This window comes from Canis lupus, chromosome 12, assembly GCF_011100685.1.
Source record: "Canis lupus familiaris isolate Mischka breed German Shepherd chromosome 12, alternate assembly UU_Cfam_GSD_1.0, whole genome shotgun sequence".
NCBI lineage: Eukaryota > Metazoa > Chordata > Mammalia > Carnivora > Canidae > Canis > Canis lupus.
The window spans coordinates 2,068,116-2,090,849 of NC_049233.1; the positions used below are offsets into that span (position 1 = coordinate 2,068,116).

General features: G+C 39.1%; 1 protein-coding gene across 24 annotated transcripts in view; it reads right to left on the reverse strand.

Moving 5' to 3' along the window:
- The window catches only part of TSBP1 (testis expressed basic protein 1), a 199,985-nt gene extending 195,218 nt beyond the window's left edge, over positions 1 to 4,767 (reverse strand). For all 24 annotated transcript variants that reach the window (XM_038553671.1, XM_038553668.1, XM_038553664.1 and 21 more), the window contains exons 1-4: positions 4,544 to 4,767; positions 2,793 to 2,879; positions 1,985 to 2,017; positions 1,153 to 1,185 (exon numbers count right to left, since the gene is read on the reverse strand). In XM_038553671.1, coding sequence (XP_038409599.1) covers positions 1,153 to 1,185; positions 1,985 to 2,017; positions 2,793 to 2,879; positions 4,544 to 4,556 — 166 coding nt within the window. In that variant the 5' untranslated portion in view covers positions 4,557 to 4,767. The remainder of the gene's footprint in view (positions 1 to 1,152; positions 1,186 to 1,984; positions 2,018 to 2,792; positions 2,880 to 4,543) is intronic.
- Between the last annotated feature and the right edge of the window lie 17,967 nt (positions 4,768 to 22,734).

Here is a 22,734-nt window from a genome sequence, read left to right on the forward strand (position 1 = left end):
TGCTCCTCACTCTGTTGGTCATGACAGATGAATTATAGAAGTAAGAAGAGGAGGTATACATGAAGAGGCCAAGTGTGGGGCATGACAGCAAGCAAAGTGACCAAGCTGCTTCCTCTCTCCTTTTAGAAATACAAATCTTTATGCTTGTAAAGTGTGTGTGTATGTGTGTATCTGTGTGTCCCTACAAAAGAGGAGAGTGCTTTGGAATCTACTTAGAAACATTAGATTTCTGGACTTTTTATTTCAAATTATCATTATTTTTGAGTCATGTCAAACTACATGTCCTGATTTGATTAATATTAATTAATTTGATTAGTATTAGTAATGTTAATAATAAATACTGAAATTCAATTTTAAAAGAGCCTTTTTTGGTCTTAACCAAATGGTAATAGTGTAGTGTGAGAATATGAGTATAGAACTCCGGGCCACCAACCTGGATATGGATATATCCAACTCCTTTTTTTGCTAGGTGAATTTGGTTAAGTCTCTTAAACTTTTGCATACAATTTCATCTTTTTAAAAGATTTTATTTATTTACTTATGAGAGATACAGAAAGAAGCAGAGACATAGGCAGAGGGAGGAGAAGCAGGCTCCATGCAGGAACCTGATGCGGGACTCGATCCCAGAACTCTGGGATCACATCCCGAGCTGAAGGTAGATGCTTAATCACTGAGCCACTCAGGTGTCTCTCAATTTCATCTTCTAGAATGAAGATAATAATATAAGTTATGCTCACCTATTGTGCTTTATAGCTTACAGTGTCTTTTCATGTATACTATTCAGTCTTGATGATGACCCATGAATTATATACTTTATCTCTATTTTATATATCTAGGAAATTGTTTCAGAGAAGTTTCTTAGCCTTTCCAAGATCTTGGAAATAGGAGCTGTAAAATTTTTTTTAATGTCTTAGGATGGGGACATATTTGCCTTTTCTGAGAAAAATACACAAATCTATCATCTATCTATCCATTTATCTATACACACACATATATACACATACACACATAGAAAGATGGATTGACAGTTGGATATGATCACAGCAAAAGATATGCTGACTTAACAAATCATGCTCAAAGGGAGATGAGTTTCTTTGTTCTCTAAGGAACACATTCCTCCATTAATTCTGTGGTAGCTCCTAATCCCCTTACCTCTACCATCCTCATAGTCCAGAAGACCAGCACCTGGAGAAAAAAGGAGAGTGTGCTTCATGGTTTTGCTTCTTGAAAAGGAGAGAGGCTTTAAGACTGAGAGCTAATAATAGAAATGAACTCTCAGTAATGAATAATGATGGGAATTATTTTACTTTGCAAGAACGAGGGACTGTGCACAGTGGGAGCAGATAAGTGACTGTGCCAGTCACCAGTTTCACTAGACTTAATAGTAGGTCAGAAGAGGCCTCAAATTGATTTCCTTCTTGGTACTCCAGGATTTAGCTCCTGTTTTTCTTTTCTTACTAATCCTGGACTATCTTTCAGCAACTTTGATGTCTCACTAGACATTGCCATAGAAAATCTGCATCTCTTAACATCTTGAACTCAGTGTTCTCAGTCATAATCATTTTAGTTGTTTTCACTCTTATTATTCCTGGCTATCTTTGATTCTTCTACCTAGCCACCTTGCTGAGGCCTTCTTCACTACCAGATTTAGACCTTGTATTCCATTGCTTGTGGTATCTGCTGTTTTTGTGACTTGGTATTTCTGTTGCTGCTCTTGGACCACAGGCAGCATCTGAAGAGAGCCTCAGAATCATGCAGACCTATCCCCTATTAGATTTTTTCTGCCCAATTTCGGTTTGGTACTCAGTATTGCATAGAACCCTTTGGTGGATTTCTCTCAGTAAATTAGAAGTTCAGTTCATGGGATGATGCATTATGCAAATTGCTGGGGATACAATGGTAAACAAGACAGATTTCAATCCTGGCTTATGGAAATTCCATTATGCTTTCTATCTTTGCTTTTTTCATGAGTCTTAATACGTACTTTGTTCTGAACTGTATCTTGAGACATCAATTTCTGTGGAAGAATGAAGCAAAAATATTGCTATTAGCTACTTGTGAGAGTTGTTCTTCCTCCTCACCCAACTCTTCTCACTATAAACTCTGCTTCTTTGCTCCCAAGGTGGCCCTCTTGATATGATATGTTACAGATTCCTACCTCTTTTCAGCACCTCCAGCTAGTCCTGTTCTACGGGTACCTCCACACTAATTCTCTGAGGGCTCATAGGTACTGAGATGAGAAATAGGGAGGGGATGCAGCTGACTAGAAGGGAGTGGGGAAGATACTGAGGAAAATCCTGGAAAGAGAGATCTTGTGGCATAGAAATATGCCATTGTCTACATGGGCCCCATCTCTGTTTGATTGACAAATACTTCTCTGTGTTTGTCTCTTCTTATCATCTCTGCAGTATTAAGTCACTAAAAATCTTGAATTCTTTTGGTTTAATACTAGCTAACAGTGTCTACTAGCACAGTGTCTTGTCTTTTCCATTTTTATTGCTCAGATCATTTCCCTTGGAGCTCAAGTGATTTTAGAATATTCTTATTACTATTGCTAAATTCAATCTGCTTTTTTGGGGGGTTGACATTGTTGGTAATGAGATTTGGGAGTTCAAAAGTGCAAGAGGAATCACTAGTAAGTCAAAGATTCTTTGATTCATGTATTGAAATAGATTCCCATAATATTGACAAAGTCTCTAGATATCTAGTAAGTAGAAACAAACTGTGACTGGATCTTATATCCCTTCCATTGTGGCTTTCACAGAAAATTTCCATCTTGACGTGTTACTCACCATTTTGCTTGCGTCGTGTCCATCTTGTTAATAAAATAGCCAGAATGGCAAGTCCCAATAGAGTCAGGATGACAGCCAAAGTTATTTCTGCAACAAAACTTCACCTGTAGGCCTGCTTATTTAGACCTGGTCATTATCAGAGACAACTTCTGGTTGCCTCTTAACTGTTTTCACCAAATAGACATTTCTCCTCTACCCCCTTTTCTGCTACCTGAACTCCTTTCTTCCCTCATCTTATTGTCCCCTACCCATTTTTTTATGTTGTTCTTTTTGGTCAGATACTAAGAATCTCAACTGCTGTATATCCTTGATTTAGAGTGGAAAATGTGGCAGATTTCCTCCTCAATTGGATCCTTTACTCTCTGCAGGCAGAAGATTAGAGGAAAACAGTAATACACAAAACAAGCCACTGAGAAAAAAAATTAGTTCTAACAATATCAAACATATATTAGTATACTAGTATGTAATATATATACAATATATAATATATATACAAACATATGTTTATATATATATGTATATATGGAATGTGTGTGCAAATATAGTTACATGAGTGAGTGACCAAAAATTTTAGAGGCTCCTGACTGAATGAAGTTGGTCATAATAATGAAAACCATAGCAGAAGACAGAAATTTCTTACCATTGGGAAAGACCTTTTAGTCATCATGCACAAAGCCATTCATGATAAGAGTTATTTGTGATGACTGTTATTTTGGTTAATAGAAGAAAGCATGCTGGAACTGCCTGAATGATATCTGTGTATGTGTAATTGGAGAGACAAATCTTAATTAGATACCTTGCAAAGGTTATGAAGAACTGAGACTAAGGAGCCTTTAGAAGAAGAAAGGCAGACAGGCAGACAGGCAGGCAGGAGGGAGAAAAGGAGGAAAGAAGTGGGGAAGAAGGGAGGGAAAGAGAAAGAGAAGTAGGAAGGAAGGAGGAGGAAGGGAGGAATGAATGAATGAATGAACAAAGCTATCACAAATCTTCCCATGACAGTGAAAAATGGTGAAGACAATTGAACTATGAAGGGCTAAGAAAATTAATTACACCAAGATTAAGACTGCTGTCAGTAAGTGATAGATGAATTCACCTCAGGATGTAATGACACACCTCCAATTGGGGAAAATTGGGCAAATGTCTATCAAATCTTTCAGGCGTTAGATCATGTGAGAAAATTTCCTCAACAAGTCAGCCTTCTGGGATTTTCTCCTAATGAATCACTAAAATTAATAGTAAATAGTCGGTTTGGCTTCTTTCATGTAAGTCAGAATTTCATCATTGATGTGAAATAATTCTTAGGGGAAAGGGATAACCAGGTTGTGTACTTGGATCAAGCTCTGGTACTCCCTTTGAGTAGTGTCTGAAATGCAGTAGCTATTGGACAGAAGATGATCCACTCCATTTATAAGGAAAATAAGAGGAAGAATTGAAGCAGATTATAAAGTGAGGAGTATTACCAGAAGTGAGATAGCAAGTTAAGGAATTTTCCTATTATTCCAGAGGATGGTTATTTTCTTTTACTAATTCAAATTCCTGAAACCAAAGGGAAAATCAGTGTTCTCACTCTTGAGTTGAGTTGACTGTGGATTGTTTTCCCCAGACTTCCAGAAGGATCAGTGAGAGTGAAAGAAAGGATATTGAATTTGAAAGAAAGCAGCAAGTAAGGTAAAGCAGTGTTTCAGTCTCTGAGGATAAGACATCTGAGTCAGTAGTGTCCAGAAAGCCTTAGAGAGGGAGTCAGTCCATACCCAAGACTGCCATTTTCCAGGTATCGTCTTCAGTGGGTTCTGTGTCATCTGGATTTCTTTGTCAGAGGGAGATCAAGATAAACGGAACACTCCAAGCTCACTGTTTCTGAGCAGTATGAACTTGGATGTGGGGGAGGCCCTTGTAGATAAGCATGCAGAGGGTTGCAGAGGAACTATATGGCTCAGGTTGATCAGACCAAAGCAGACTACAGGAGTGTGGTCTATGAGGGTTCCAGAATCTGTGTCATAACAAAGAACTAGAACTTCAGAGGGGCAAGAAGAAAGGAAGAGGAGGACCAAGTGGCTGGGAAGATCCAGAATATTTTGGAGGACTTTAATCTTATGATTTTGGAAGGGAATCTACTCTATCTAAGCTCTGGAATAAGTTCTAACTTTCCAGACATTTTGAGGCCAGAGATTGCGTTTCCATCATCTTTTACACTGAGATATGTGAAATCCTCCAGCCAAAAAAATTGCAGAGTTTCTGACTCCAGAGCTCACACTCTATTTACAAAGTCACATTTCATTTCAATCTTGGGGGCCTACTGTTCATGATAGTCTATAGATGACATGCCACTTCAGTAAACACCAGGGCCCTAGCCCATACCAGAACTGTATGTCCTGGGTCATAGAAAAAAGCCACAGTTTAAAAGAGCAACTCTAATATAAAGGAACCAGCCTTAGAATCCTCCAAATGGGGGTGCCTAGGTGGTTCAGCGGTTTAGTGCCTGCCTCTGGCCCAGGGCCTGATCCTGGAGTCCTGGGATCGAGTCCCATATCAGGCTTCCTGCATGGAGCCTGCTTCTTCCTCTGCCTATGTCTCTGCCTCCCTCCCTCTGTGTCTTTCATCAATAAGTAAATAAAATCTTTTAAAAAATCCTGCCAAGGGATCCCTGGGTGGCGCAGCGGTTTGGCGCCTGCCTTTGGCCCAGGGCACGATCCTAGAGACCCAGGATCGAATCCCACGTCGGGCTCCCGGTGCATGGAGCCTGCTTCTCCCTCTACCTATGTCTGCCTTTCTCTCTGTGTGTGACTATCATAAATAAATAAAAATTAAAAAAAAGTCCTGCCAAATGATGAGGGAGCTGATGAATCTTCCTGGGTCAGAAGGGCTCCACTGGAGCACCACTGTTTATGCTCCCCCTCCTCCTTGATCTTATAGATGGGAGCAGGATCTGGACATGGTAGCCAGCCTACCATGTCAGTGAACCCAGACCTGTCACCCCTACCAGCCCTAGCCATCCCACCAAGGTGTCCCCAGATGGTGCACACTGGAACACCTCTGGTCAGTGTTCACCAAAGCTCCAACCATCACATCAAGGTGATATAGATGCAGATCACCCTGGAATATTCCAGGGCTGCATCACGTTGGCTTCAGATAGCTCTCTAGGCTATTCCTAGTGTAGAGTGTTCTCGGACTTCCCAGCTAATGTCTGCTTTGGCTCTGGCTATCCCCTGCATGGAGCATCTTGGGACCCCCTGGTCTGCACCTTGCCTTGTCCAGCTATTCCACCACATTCCTGAACTGAACACTCTAGGAACTCCAGCTTGCATGCACTTCCACCAAAGTTGTCATGCCCTGTGTGGAATGCCCTAAAACTCACTAGCCTTTGTGCTGCACCTTGGCTCCAGCCATCCCACTAGGGCATCATCTCTGTGGAGAGTCTTGGAACACCTTGGTTTATACCCACTTGAACTCCAGCTCTTCTGCCAAGGTGCTTTCTCTGCATAGAGCCCTAGGACCTTCTAGCTTGCACCCAATATAACTTTATCTGTCCTTCCAGGGCATCCTGTGTACAGAGAGCCAAAGGACTGCACTGGCTTGCACCCACTTCATCTTAGGTGTCCTACCAAGGTGCCCCTGAATGGAGATTCCTCAGGACATCCTCGCCCACACTTTCCTCTGTTCCAGCTGCTCCACTAAGGCACTCTCTGTGAGGAGAGCCCTGGGACATCCTAGCTTATATCCACTTCATTCTATCTATCCTGCCAAAGTGCCCTAAATGCGTACTGCCCTGGGCCCCCCACCCTGCATCCACTTCAGCTTCAGTTCTCCTCCAAGGACAATCAATCACTGTGTAGAGAGCCCTAGGACATCCTGGCTTGCACATGCTTCAGTTCAGCTGTCCTTCCAGGGCACCCTCTGTGCAGAGAGCCTCAGGATTGCCCCAGACCATGTGCACTTCAGCTTCAGCCATCCAACCAAGGCAGCCCTATTATGGACTGCCCAGTGACCTCCAGCCCATACCAGCCATAACCCCAGCCAGTCAGCAAAAATTGCTAGGCACACATAGTTCACACAGGAGATGAATATACACATGACCATTCTCTCAAGTTTAGGAGAAATAACCATTCCATTTAATTTGTAGAAACAAACACAGTTAAGCAAAATGGAGAGACAGAGGAATATCCCCCAATAAAAGGACAAGACAAAACCTCAGAAAGAGAACTAAATGAGATGGACATCAGCAATATGCCTGACAAAAGAGTTTAAAGTAATGATCATGCTCACCAGACTGGAGAGAAGAACAACAGAATGCAGAACTTCAACAAAGATAGAAAATATGAAAAAGAACCAATCAGAGTTGAATAATACAACTGAACTGAAAAAACACACCAGACGGAATCAACTGTAGATTAGAGGGTATAGGACAGGTCAGGGATCTGGAAGACAGGGTAATGTAAATCACCCAAGCTGAACAGCAAAAGAAAAAAATAACTAAAAAAGAATAAGGATAGGTTAAGGGATGTCCTAGGCAATGCCAAGTGAACAAACATTCACATTATAGCAGTCCCAGAAGGAAAAGAGAGAAAGGTGTAGAAAACTTATATGGAAAAAATCCAAAACCAATAGAATACATTATTTGTAGGTGAACATGGAACATTTTCCAGGATGTATCACATGTTAGGTGACAAAGTCTCAATAAATTTAAGAAGGTTTAAATCAAATATTACATTTCTGACTACAACATTATGAAACATGAAATAAATCACAAGAAAAAAACTCGAAAAAACAAACATGGAGGCTAAACAACATGCTACTAAACAACCAATAGGTCAATGACAAAGTCAAAGAAGAAATTAAGGGAAAAATACATGGAGACAAGTGAAAATGCAAATACAATGGTTTAAAATCTTTGGAATGTAACAAAGGAGTTCTCAGGGGAAGTTTATAGCACTATAGACCTACTTCAGCGAACAAGAAAAAGCTCAAATAAGCAATCCAACCTAATACCTAGAGGAACTAGAAAAAGAACAGACAAAACCCAAGGTGAGTAGAAGGAGGGAAATAATACAATCAGAGCAAAAATAAATGATATGGAGATGAGAGAGAGAGAGAGAAAGAAAGAAAGAAAGAAAGAAAGAAAGAAAGAAAGAAAGAGAAAGAAAGAAAAAGGAAAGAAAGTATAGAACAGATCAATGAAATCAAGAGCTGGTTCTTTGAAAAGATAAACAAAATCGATAAACCTTTAGCCAGACTTATTAAGAATAAAAAAGAAAGGACCCAAATAAACGAATCAGAAATGAAATAGAAGCAATAACCAATACCATAGAAAAACAATTATAAGAGACTACTACAAAAAACTATATGTCAGGAAATTATACAACATATAAGAAATGGACAAATTTCTAGAAACATACGATCTTTCAAAAAGTTTAATCTTCAGGAAGAAATAGAAAATCTGAACAGACCAGCTACTGGTAAAGAAATTGAATCCTTAATCTAAAAAACTACCAACAGGGAGGAGGGCGGGGGGTGGGGGTAAATGGGTGAGGGGCACTGAGGGGGGCATTTGACGGGAAGAGCACTGGGTATTACTCTGTATGTTGGTAAATTGAACACCAATAAAAAATAAATTTATTATAAAAAAATTTTAAAAACTACCAACAAAAATCCACCATCAGATGTATGCAAGGTGAATTCTACCACACATTTAACGAAGCATTGATACCTATTCTCCTCACACTATTCCAAAAAATAGAAGAGGAAAGAAATCTTCCAGATATATTCTATGAAAGCAGCTTTACTGTGATACCAAAACCAAAATAAGACCATAAGAAAGTAAACGATAGTCCAATGCATATAGATGTAAACGATAGTTCCTGATGCATATAGATGCAAAAATCCTCAACAAAATATTTGCAAACTGAATCCAGCAGTAAATTTAAAAGATCATTTGCTACAAACAGTTTATTCCAGGGTTTCAAGGATAGGTCAATACTTGAATCAATCAATGTTATACATTATATCAACAAAATGAAGGGTAAAAATCATATGATCATCTTAGAATGGATGGAATAAAAAAAGAAGAAATAACAAGTTTTGGTGAGGATGTGGAGAAAAAGCATCCTTGTCACCTTGGTGGGGATGTAAAATGATACCCACTGTGGAAGATGGTATTGAGGTTTCTCAAAAAAATAAAAATAGAATTACAATATGATTCAGTAATTCTACCACTTGGTATTTACCCAGGGAAATGAAAACACTAATTCAAAAAGATATATGTACCCTTATGTTTATTACAGCATTATTTATCATAGCTAAGATATGAAAGCAACCCAAATTTCCATCAAGAGATAAATAGATAGGGGGGGAGGAGCAAGATGGCGGAAGAGTAGGGTCTTCAAATCACCTGTCTCCACCAAACTACCTAGAAAACCTTCAAATTATCCTGAAAATCTATGAATTCGGCCTGAGATTTAAAGAGACACCAGCTGGAATGCTACAGTGAGAAGAGTTCGCGCTTCTATCAAGGTAGGAAGACGGGGAAAAAGAAATAAAGAAACAAAGGCCTCCAAGGGGGAGGGGCCCCGCGAGGAGCCGGGCTGAGGCCGGGGCGAGTGTCCCCAGGACAGGAGAGCCCCGTCCCGGAGGAGCAGGAGCTGCACCGACCTTCCCGGGGGAAAGGGGCTCGCAGGGAGTTGGAGCAGGACCCAGGAGGGAGCAGATGCCCTCGGGCTCCCGGGGACAGTAACAGCAACTGCGCGCCCAGGAGAGTGCGCCGAGCTCCCTAAGGGCTGCAGCGCGCACGGCGGGACCCGGCGGGACCCGGAGCAGCTGAAGGGGCTCGGGCGGCGGCTCCGCGGAGGGAGCTGCGCGGCCCCGGGAGCAGCTCGGAGGGGCTCGGGCAGAGGAAGAGGCTCCGCGGAGGGGGCTGCGCGGTTCCAGGAGCAGCTCGGAGGGGCTCGGGCGGCGGCTCCGCGGAGGGGGCTGCGCGGCCCGGGAGCGCGAATCCACCAGCGCAGGCTCCGGAGCACACGGCGCCGGGACACAGCCCAGGATCCGGCCTCCCCCGGGACAGGCAGAGGCCGGGAGGGCCCAGGACAGCAAGGACGCTCCTGCCCCAGCTGAGCAGATCAGCGGCCCCGCCCCGGAGCCTCCAGGCCCTGCAGACGGAGTTCCTGCCGGAGCTGAATCCAGGTTTCCAGAGCTGCCCCGCCACTGGGGCTGTTCCTCCTGCGGCCTCACGGGGTAAACAACCCCCACCGAGCCCTGCACCAGGCAGGGGCACAGCAGCTCCCCCAACTGCTAACACCTGAAAATCAGCACAACAGGCCCCTCCCCCAGAACACCAGCTAGACTGACAACTTCCAGGAGAAGCCAAGGGACTTAAAGTACACAGAATCAGAAGATACTCCCCGGTGGTTCTTTTTTTGTTTGTTTTTGTTTTGTTTTGCTTTTTGATTTGTTTCCTTCCCCCACCCCCTTTTTTTCTCCTTTCTTTTTCTTTCTCTTTTTCTTCTTTTTTTTTTTTTTTTCGTTTTTTTTTTCTTTTTCTTCCCTTTTTTTTTCTCTTTCTCTTTTCTTTCCTTCTTTCTCTCCTCTCTTTTTCTCTTTTTCCCAATACAACTTGCTTTTGGCCACTCTGCACTGAGCAAAATGACTAGAAGGAAAACCTCACCTCAAAAGAAAGAATCAGAAACAGTCCTCTCTCCCACAGAGTTACAAAATCTGGATTACAATTCAATGTCAGAAAGCCAATTCAGAAGCACTATTATACAGCTACTGGTGGCTCTAGAAAAAAGCATAAAGGACTCAAGAGACTTCATGACTGCAGAATTTAGAGCTAATCAGGCAGAAATTAAAAATCAATTGAATGAGATGCAATCCAAACTAGAAGTCCTAACGACGAGGGTTAACGAGGTGGAAGAACGAGTGAGTGACCTAGAAGACAAGTTGATGGCAAAGAGGGAAACTGAGGAAAAAAGAGACAAACAATTAAAAGACCATGAAGATAGATTAAGGGAAATAAACGACAGCCTGAGGAAGAAAAACCTACGTTTAATTGGGGTTCCCAAGGGCGCTGAAAGGGCCAGAGGGCCAGAATATGTATTTGAACAAATCCTAGCTGAAAACTTTCCTAATCTGGGAAGGGAAACAGGCATTCAGATCCAGGAAATCGAGAGATCCCCCCCTAAAATCAATAAAAACCGTTCAACACCTCGACATTTAATAGTGAAGCTTGCAAATTCCAAAGATAAAGAGAAGATCCTTAAAGCAGCAAGAGACAAGAAATACCTGACTTTTATGGGGAGGAGTATTAGGATAACAGCAGACCTCTCCACAGGGACCTGGCAGGCCAGAAAGGGCTGGCAGGATATATTCAGGGTCCTAAATGAGAAGAACATGCAACCAAGAATACTTTGTCCAGCAAGGCTCTCATTCAAAATGGAAGGAGAGATAAAGAGCTTCCAAGACAGGCAGCAACTAAAAGAATATGTGACCTCCAAACCAGCTCTGCAAGAAATTTTAAGGGGGCCTCTTAAAATTCCCCTTTAAGAAGAAGTTCAGTGGAACAGTCCACAAAAACAAAGACTGAATAGATATCATGATGACACTAAACTCATATCTCTCAATAGTAACTCTGAATGTGAACGGGCTTAATGACCCCATCAAAAGGCGCAGGGTTTCAGACTGGATAAAAAAGCAGGACCCATCTATTTGCTGTCTACAAGAGACTCATTTTAGACAGAAGGACACCTACAGCCTGAAAATAAAAGGTTGGAGAACCATTTACCATTCGAATGGTCCTCAAAAGAAAGCAGGGGTAGCCATCCTTATATCAGATAAACTAAAATTTACCCCAAAGACTGTAGTGAGAGATGAAGAGGGACACTATATCATACTTAAAGGATCTATTCAACAAGAGGACTTAACAATCCTCAATATATATGCTCCGAATGTGGGAGCTGCCAAATATATAAATCAATTATTAACCAAAGTGAAGAAATACTTAGATAATAATACACTTATACTTGGTGACTTCAATCTAGCTCTTTCTATACTCGATAGGTCTTCTAAGCAAAACATCTCCAAAGAAACAAGAGCTTTAAATGATACACTGGACCAGATGGATTTCACAGATATCTACAGAACTTTACATCCAAACTCAACTGAATACACATTCTTCTCAAGCGCACATGGAACTTTCTCCAGAATAGACCACATATTGGGTCACAAATCGGGTCTGAACCAATACCAAAAGATTGGGATTGTCCCCTGCATATTCTCGGACCATAATGCCTTGAAATTAGAACTAAATCACAACAAGAAGTTTGGAAGGACCTCAAACACATGGAGGTTAAGGACCATCCTGCTAAAAGATAAAAGGGTCAACCAGGAAATTAAGGATGAATTAAAAAGATTCATGGAAACTAATGAGAATGAAGATACAACCGTTCAAAATCCTTGGGATGCAGCAAAAGCAGTCCTAAGGGGGAAATACATCGCAATACAAGCATCCATTCAAAAACTGGAAAGAACTCAAATACAAAAGCTAACCTTACACATAAAGGAGCTAGAGAAAAAACAGCAAATAGATCCTACACCCAAGAGAAGAAGGGAGTTAATAAAGATTCGAGCAGAACTCAACGAAATCGAGACCAGAAGAACTGTGGAACAGATCAACAGAACCAGGAGTTGGTTCTTTGAAAGAATTAATAAGATAGATAAACCACTAGCCAGCCTTATTAAAAAGAAGAGAGAGAAGACTCAAATTAATAAAATCATGAATGAGAAAGGAGAGATCACTACCAACACCAAGGAAATACAAACAATTTTAAAAACATATTATGAACAGCTATACGCCAATAAATTAGGCAATCTAGAAGAAATGGACGCATTCCTGGAAAGCCACAAACTACCAAAACTGGAACAGGAAGAAATAGAAAACCTGAACAGGCCAATAACCAGGGAGGAAATTGAAGCAGTCATCAAAAACCTCCCAAGACACAAGAGTCCAGGGCCAGATGGCTTCCCAGGAGAATTTTATCAAACGTTTAAAGAAGAAATCATACCTATTCTCCTAAAGCTGTTTGGAAAGATAGAAAGAGATGGAGTACTTCCAAATTCGTTCTATGAAGCCAGCATCACCTTAATTCCAAAGCCAGACAAAGACCCCACCAAAAAGGAGAATTACAGACCAATATCCCTGATGAACATGGATGCAAAAATTCTCAACAAGATACTGGCCAATAGGCTCCAACAATACATTAAGAAAATTATTCACCATGACCAAGTAGGATTTATCCCTGGGACACAAGGCTGGTTCAACACCCGTAAAACAATCAATGTGATTCATCATATCAGCAAGAGAAAAACCAAGAACCATATGATCCTCTCATTGGATGCAGAGAAAGCATTTGACAAAATACAGCATCCATTCCTGATTAAAACTCTTCAGAGTGTAGGGATAGAGGGAACATTCCTCGACATCTTAAAAGCCATCTATGAAAAGCCCACAGCAAATATCATTCTCAATGGGGAAGCACTGGGAGCCTTTCCCCTAAGATCAGGAACAAGACAGGGATGTCCACTCTCACCACTGCTGTTCAACATAGTACTGGAAGTCCTAGCCTCAGCAATCAGACAACAAAAAGACATTAAAGGCATTCAAATTGGCAAAGAAGAAGTCAAACTCTCTCTCTTCGCCGATGACATGATACTCTACATAGAAAACCCAAAAGTCTCCACCCCAAGATTGCTAGAACTCATACAGCAATTCGGTAGCGTGGCAGGATACAAAATCAATGCCCAGAAGTCAGAGGCATTTCTATACACTAACAATGAGACTGAAGAAAGAGAAATTAAGGAGTCAATCCCATTTACAATTGCACCCAAAAGCATAAGATACCTAGGAATAAACCTCACCAAAGATGTAAAGGATCTATACCCTCAAAACTATAGAACACTTCTGAAAGAAATTGAGGAAGACACAAAGAGATGGAAAAATATTCCATGCTCATGGATTGGCAGAATTAATATTGTGAAAATGTCAATGTTACCCAGGGCAATATACACGTTTAATGCAATCCCTATCAAAATACCATGGACTTTCTTCAGAGAGTTAGAACAAATTATTTTAAGATTTGTGTGGAATCAGAAAAGACCCCGAATAGCCAGGGGAATTTTAAAAAAGAAAACCATATCTGGGGGCATCACAATGCCAGATTTCAGGTTGTACTACAAAGCTGTGGTCATCAAGACAGTGTGGTACTGGCACAAAAACAGACACATAGATCAGTGGAACAGAATAGAGAATCCAGAAGTGGACCCTGAATTTTATGGGCAACTAATATTCGATAAAGGAGGAAAGGCTATCCATTGGAAGAAAGACAGTCTCTTCAATAAATGGTGCTGGGAAAATTGGACATCCACATGCAGAAGAATGAAACTAGACCACTCTCTTTCACCATACACAAAGATAAACTCAAAATGGATGAAAGATCTAAATGTGAGACAAGATTCCATCAAAATCCTAGACAAGAACACAGGCAACACCCTTTTTGAACTCGGCCATAGTAACTTCTTGCAAGATACATCCACAAAGGCAAAAGAAACAAAAGCAAAAATGAACTATTGGGACTTCATCAAGATAAGAAGCTTTTGCACAGCAAAGGATACAGTCAACAAAACTCAAAGACAACCTACAGAATGGGAGAAGATATTTGCAAATGACATATCAGATAAAGGGCTAGTTTCCAAGATCTATAAAGAACTTATTAAACTCAACACCAAAGAAACAAACAATCCAATCATGAAATGGGCAAAAGACATGAACAGAAATCTCACAGAGGAAGACATAGACATGGCCAACATGCATATGAGAAAATGCTCTGCATCACTTGCCATCAGGGAAATACAAATCAAAACTACAATGAGATACCACCTCACACCAGTGAGAATGGGGAAAATTAACAAGGCAGGAAACAACAAATGTTGGAGAGGATGCGGAGAAAAGGGAACCCTCCTACACTGTTGGTGGGAATGTGAACTGGTGCAGCCACTCTGGAAAACTGGGTGGAGGTTCCTCAAACAGTTAAAAATATACCTGCCCTACGACCCAGCAATTGCACTGTTGGGGATTTACCCCAAAGATACAAATGCAATGAAACGCCGGGACACCTGCACCCCGATGTTTCTAGCAGCAATGGCCACTATAGCCAAACTGTGGAAGGAGCCTCGGTGTCCAACGAAAGATGAATGGATAAAGAAGATGTGGTTTATGTATACAATGGAATATTACTCAGCTATTAGAAATGACAAATACCCACCATTTGCTTCAACGTGGATGGAACTCGAGGGTATTATGCTGAGTGAAGTAAGTCAGTCGGAGAAGGACAAACATTATATGTTCTCATTCATTTGGGGAATATAAATAATAGTGAAAGGGAAAATAAGGGAAGGGAGAAGAAATGTGTGGGAAATATCAGAAAGGGAGACAGAACGTAAAGACTGCTAACTCTGGGAAACGAACTAGGGGTGGTAGAAGGGGAGGAGGGCGGGGGGTGGGAGTGAATGGGTGACGGGCACTGGGTGTTATTCTGTATGTTAGTAAATTGAACACCAATAAAAAAATAAAAATAAAAAATAAAAAGTAATGAAAACTAATAACCTAAAAAAAAAAAAAAAAAAAAAGAAAGCAGAGGATTACAAAGTCTTGCTTTTTGTTTTTGTGTAAATATATCCTAGAATATTTGTTTTAAAATTTTCTTATATGCTTAAGGTACTTTTGTCTAATATATTGTGTTCATTTTTTGTGTTTAAGGAAACTTTGGAATTTCATTAAAGAATTTATAAACGTAAAGGAAACAAACAATACCTCTCAAGTGACTGGAAAATGACCTATGAAAATTCACAGCCACCATGTACAGGATGAATATTTGCAGATGTATAAATTAATGAAGATACATCTCAGTTTTTCAGTTTTAATCTCTAATAAAGTTAACATAGTATGTGTAACCTACTCAAGTTATTGGAATAAATACATGTATGCAAAAAAAAAAGAGATAAATAGATAAGGAAGGTGTGTTGTGCACACATGTGCGTGCACACGCACACACACACACACACACACAAACTGGAATATTATGTAGCCATAAAAAGGGAATGAGCTCTTGCCATTTACAGCAACATGGATGGACCCAGAAGGTATTATGCTAAAAGCAAAGTAAGTCAGAGAAAGGCAAATACCATATTGTTTCACTTACACGTAGAATCTAAAAGATAAACAAAAATTAGAATCAGACTTATAAATGTAGAGAACCAAATGATGGTTGCCAGAGAGGAGGGGTAGAAGGATGGGCAGAATAGGTGAAGGGAAGTGGGAGATACAGACTTCCAGTTATGGAATGAATAAGTTACAGACTAAAAGGTAGAGTATAGGGAATATAGTCAATGGTATTATAATAGTGTTATGTGGTAACAGATGGTGGCTACACTTGTGGTGAAGTTACAATATAAATCAATCTGAAAACCATAAAGTACATTAGACTAGCAATAATTGTATTTTGGACACTTTATTGTCCTTTTTATATTCTTTAATACATTCCATGATCACACTGTAATTTTACTTTGCCTTTTTAAGATAAGCAAATACATAAATACATGAATACTCTTGGGGGGGGGGATTGTATGCATAGTCTTCTTTCCTACTCGTCTTTATATTTTGCATCTGCCTGACTAGGCCAGAGTTGCTTAGAGAGTTTCAGGGGCGGTCTCGTTGCATGATGAGAATGTCCTGAGATAAGAGCTGCCTTTGGAGAATTTCCATTTATACTGGTTAGCTACAGTACAATTGACCTGAACATTTGGTAGATTATGCTACTACATCATATGTATAATGCACATGAACCCACAGATATCTTTAATGCTCATATTGTTTATTAAACAAGTATTTACTCAAACCTACTACGTACAGCGCTCTGTAGGTCAAGTAACACCTACTTAAAATGACAATGAAATTGACACACTGCAGGAGTATCAGTAACTAAATAATCAAGCACAGGACATTGTGCATATTCAACTATGGATGTCATCTGCTGCCATCCTTAAAAGGAGGCTGCACCATTCAGGATTAGACTCAATCACAAGTGACAATGGCTTTGAGATTTAAAAGTTTATTTTTCATTGAAAAGAATTCAGGAATTGAGCAATAGTTCTTTAGTTCCATGAAGCTGTCAAAAACCCAAGCTCATTCTGTGTTCTCTGCCATCCATGTCGTATTACATAGTCAAAGATGTTCTTAGAGTTCCATCCATTGTGACACATCCAGTCATCAGAAAAAGTAAAGAAAACAGGAAAAGCACACATTTTTTTCTTTAAAGACACATCTCAGAAATCATACAGAATAATTCAGTTTGTAATGCACTGGTCATCATTTAATCACATTCATCAGGGGAGGCAGGAAAATCTAATCTTCAACTAGGCTGTTATTGGGTATAATGATAAGAAAAGGAGTCTATAACAAAGGAAGAAGGGAGAATTGATATGAGGGGCAATTATGAATCTCTGCCTCGGAACACCATCTTGAGAAAGAACCAGAAAGAAGGAAGAAAAAAATAAATTTGTGGCTGCTGGGAGTGTTGTAATTATCATAGGGGCTCAAGGTCGTAATTACTCATGGAAAGACAGGCATATGAATTACATGTTCTCCACCTGGACAGGTGGTTAGGGAGCCTGAGTCAGGGAACCAAAATCTGAAAAATGGTTTTAGGTATCCTAAATACTAAATACCACTGAATTTGTTCTGGGGGAAGGAAAAAATGTGGGATCTATTTGTCATATTATAGAAAAATACATCTCCAGCATCATAATCCAGGAATACCCCCACACTAAGGGGTTTTTCTCTTATAGTAAGACAGGTTTCTGGGGAGGTGGGGGCCCAGTACTCCCCCTTATAGAGGCTGATGGCCCAGAGACCATTCTGTGGAGACACTGTGACCCTCCCCTTTCTTATTACATTATCCATACAAATTCCCAGGTCCTAGGAAAGTGTGCCCTCAACCTTAACCTCCAGTACGAACCTCCCCTAACTAATGTCCAACTGCCCCAGCACACAGGGGAGGGAGTGGAATCTCTGGGTGGAGCTGGGTAGATCTTGATGTTCTTCTTGCCAGCTTACTCGTCTCCCGTTTTCAGACAGGAGGAGTGAAGGATGGGCAGTGGCTGCATCCAGGGTCACATTTACTGCAGACAAGTGGACTATTATTATTCTGGGAAGGATCTCAGTAGGCCTGAGCCAGAGGTTCCCCACTCTCTGAGGGTTTCTCTTACCCTGGTTAGATCTAACTCCCCTCTACCCATCTTTTCCTGAGACTGGCCCATAAGGAGCAGGATCCCTCCTGCATCATCATAGCCTGGAACTTTTCTTTCCTCCAATCTATAAGCAACAAATGTACATGAGAATCCACCCTCTAAAACATAGCTGCCTGTCTCACCAGAATACTGTGAGTATAAATGCCCTAGATTAATTCAGGAATAAGAGCAACCAAAGGAAATACTCTTCCATAACCTTAAATATCTACTTACCTTTGCTAAATTATGTTTGACTTGAAGATCTGGCACATCCCTATGCTCTCTTTATATAAGTCTTTTCTCTTGTTTTCTTAGTCTAGCTAGATGTTTGTCAAGTTTTTTGATCTTTTCAGAAAACCAGCTTTTGGTTTCATTGATTTTTTTTCTCTTTTCTTTTTCTATTCACTATTTTATTTATCTACACTCATCTTTGTTATTTCCTTCTTCATGTTAGGTTTGGATTTAGTTTGATCTTCTTCAAGTCCCTTAAGGTATACAATTAGATTATTGATTTGAGATATTTATTTTTTATTTTTCAATACATATATTTACAGCTGTAATGTTTACCTTCATACTGCTTTAGCTATATTCAACAAGTTTCAGTGTGTGTATTTTCACTGTTATTTGTCATAGGTATTTTCTAATTTTCCTTGTGATTTCTTCTTTAACCCATTGATAATTTAAGTGTATTACTTAATTTCAGGTTTTTAATTGCCAGTTTTTCTTGTTATTGATTTCTATTTTAGTCTGTTATAAAAAATACACTTTGCATTATTTCACCTTTTGAAATGTTTTAATATTTGTCTGTAACTTATGTTCCATCATGGAGAGTGTTTCATGTGCACGTAAGAACAATGTGTATTCTGTTTTTGTGGATGAAATGTTCTATATATGTCTGTTAATCAGTTTATAGTGTAGTCTAAGTTCTTTTTTTTCCTTATTATTCATCTTGCTGGTTGCTGTATCTATTACTGAATGTGGAGGATTGTAGTATGTAACTATTGTTGTAGAACTACCTATTCTTCAATTCTGCCAGTGTTTGCAGCATTTGTTGTGAGGTTCTGGTGTTTGCTGCATTTATATATCTATTTGTTATATATTCTTGGTGAATTGTCACTTTTAAAAATATACCCTTTTCTGTATCTTGTAACAATTTTTTGACATAAATGTTGACTTAAAGTCTATTTTGTCTGATAATACTATTATAGATTACTATATACTATACATACAGTACTATCTATAGCTTTTTTCTTTGATATTTGCATGGAATTTCTATCATTCTACTTTCAATCTATTTGTATCTTTGTATCTAAAGTGAGTCTCTTGTAAGAAACATAAATTAAAATTTGGATGATATTGTTTCAAAATTTGGCTGATATTGTTTCTATTTATATATGTCAGTTTTGCCTGTCTGTGCCTTTTTATTGGAGGGTTTAATCCATTTACCTTTACCAGCTCCCCAGTTACTGATGAGGGGAGCCTGGGTGGCTCAGCTGATTGAGCATCCAACTCTTGATTTTGGCTCAGGTCATGATCTCAGGGTCATAATATCCAGCCCCCAATAAGATCTGTGCTTAGCTGGGAGTCTGCTAGAGATCATCTCCCTCAGTATCCCCACCTCGTCTCTCAAATAATAAATAAATCTTTTAAAAATAATTACTAGTGAGGAAATACTTACTTCTGTTGTCTTACTATTGATTTTGTGTATGTCCTACAGCTTTTTTTTATCTTTCATTTTTCTCCATTGCTACTTCTTTTGTGTTTATTTTGTTTTATTTCTTTTTTTCTATATTTTTTTATTTTTATTTAGTGAAAATTTAAGGTGTTTGGGGTCACCAAATTTTTCTTTTATGTGATTTTTCTTTTTCTAATTTTTATATTCTTTATTATGTCTGGATCAAACATGTGTCACAGTTTCATTGTATATGATTTCAGAGTGATCTTGAATTTTTGTTTTTATTTTTTTTATTTTAATTTAAATTCAATTACTTAACATATAGTGTATTATTAGTTTCAGAGGTAGAGTTCAGTGGTTCATCAGTTGCAATCAGTGCTCATTATATCACATACCCTCCTTAATATCCATTACCCCATTACCCCCATCTCCTCACCACCCTCTCTTCCAGTAAATGTCAGTATGTTTTCTGTGGTTAAGAGTCTCTTATGGTTTGTTTCCCTCTGTGATATAATCTTATTTTATTTTTCCGTCACTTACTCTAGGCTCCTCTGCTTTGTTTCTTAAATTCCACATATGAGTGAAATAATATTAAAATTGTTTTTCTCTGATTGATTTATTTCCTTCGCATAATGCCCTCTAGTTCCATCCATCCATCCACACTGTTGTAAATGGCAAGATTTCATTTTATTGATGGCTGAGTAATATTCAATTGTACATATACACCACATCTTTATCCATTCATTTGTTTATGAACATTTTGGCTGTTTCTACAGTTTGGCTATTGTCAATATTGTTACTGTAAACATTGGGGTGCAGGTACCCTTTCAGATCATTACATTTGTATCTTTGGGTTAAATATGTAGTAGTACAGTTGCTGGGTCATAGGATAGCTATATTTTTAACTTCTTGAGGAACCTCCATACTGTTTTCCAGAGTGGGTGTACCAGCTTGCATTCCCACCAGCAGTGTAAGACAGTTCCCCTTTCTCCACATCCTTGACAGTATTTATTGTTTCCTAACTTGTTAATTTTAGCCATTCTGACTTGTGTAAGGTGGTATATATCATTGTGGTTTTGATTTGTATTTCCATGATGCCAAAAATGTTGAGCATTTTTTTCATGTGTCTGTTGGTCATTTGTATGTCTTCTGTGGAGAAATATCTGTTCATGACTTCTGCCCATTTCATGACTGGAGTTTTTGGTTTTGGAGTTTGATACGTTCTTTATAGATCTTGGATACTAACCCTTTATCTGATAAAACATTTGCAAATATCACCTCCCATTCTGTCAGTTGTCTTTTGGTTTTGTCGACCTTTGCTGTGCAGAAGCTTTATATCTTGATGAAGTCCCAATAGCTCATTTTTCCCTTTGTTTCCCTTGCCTTTGGTGACATGTCTAGCAAGAAGTTGCTATGGCTAAGGCCAAAGAGATTGCTGCCTTTGTTTTCTTCTAGGACTGTGATGGATTCCTATCTCACATTTACGTCTTTCCTCCATTTTGAGTTTATTTTTGTTTATGGCATAAGATAATGGTCTTATTCTTCTGCATCTGGCTGTCCAAATTTCCTGACACCATTTGTTGAAGAGACTGTCTTTTTTCCATTGGATATTCTTTCCTGCTTTGTCAAAGATTAACTGACCATAGAGTTGATTTTGATAGGAATTGCATTGAATGTATGTATTGCTCTGGGAAGCATAGACATTTTAACATTTGTTCTTCTAATCCATGAACATGGAACATATTTCCATTTCTTTGTGTCTTCCTTAATTTCTTTCATGAGTTTTTTGTAGTTTTCTAGTACAGATCCTTTACCTCTTTGGTTGAGTTTATTCCTTGGTATCTTGTTTTTAGGTGTAATTGTAATTTCTCTTTCTTCTGTTAATTTCTCTTTCTTCTGTTTCATTGTTAGTGTATAGAAATGCAACTGATTTCTGTGCCTTGATTTTATATCCTGCCACATTGCTGAATTCCTCTATGAGTTCTAGAAATTTTGGAGTGGAGTCTTTTGGGTGTTCCACATAGAGTATCATGTTATCTGTGAAAAGTGAGAGTTGACTTCTTCTTTGCCTATTCAGATGACTTTTATTTCTTTTTGTTGTCTGATTGCTGAGGCTAGGACTTCTAGTGCTATATTGAACAACAATAGTGAGATTAGACATCCTTGTCATGTCCCTGACCTTAGGGGAAAGGCTCTCATTATTTTCCCCATTGAAAATATTCACGGTGGGTTTTTTGTACATGGCTTTTATGATACTAATGTAAGTTCCCTCTATTCCTACACTGTGAAAAGTTTTAATCAAGAAAGGATGCTGTACTTTGTCAAATGCTTTATCTGCATTACTGAGAGATTCTTGTCCTTTCTTTTATTAATGTAGTGTATCATATTAATTGATTTGTGGATGTTGAACCACCCTTCCAGCACAAGAATAAATCCCACTTTGTTGTAGTGAATAATCCTTTTAATGTACTGTTGGATCCTATTGGCTAGTATCTTGGCGAGAATTTTTGCAACCATGTTCATCGGGGATATTAGTCTGTAATTCTCCCTTTTGGTGGAGTCTTTGTCTGGTTTATGGATCAAGATAATGCTGGCCTCATACAATGAGTTTGAAAGTTTTCCCTTCATTTCTATTCTTTTTTTTTATATTGTACTGTCAATTGGCTTTATCGTTATACAACATATTAGCAATCTTTCCATGTTAGTACTCTATTTTTAATTTTATTTATTTTATTTTTTCTTTTGTATATATTTTTTTATTAGAGTTTGATTTGCCAACATATAGTGTAACACCCAGTGCTCATCCCATCAAGGACATTTCTATTCTTTGAAATAGCTTCAGAAATTTGGATATTAATTCTTGTTTAAATGTTTGGTAGGATTCCCCTGGGAAGCCATCTGGTCCTGGACTCTTATTTGTTGGGAGATTTTTTGATGACT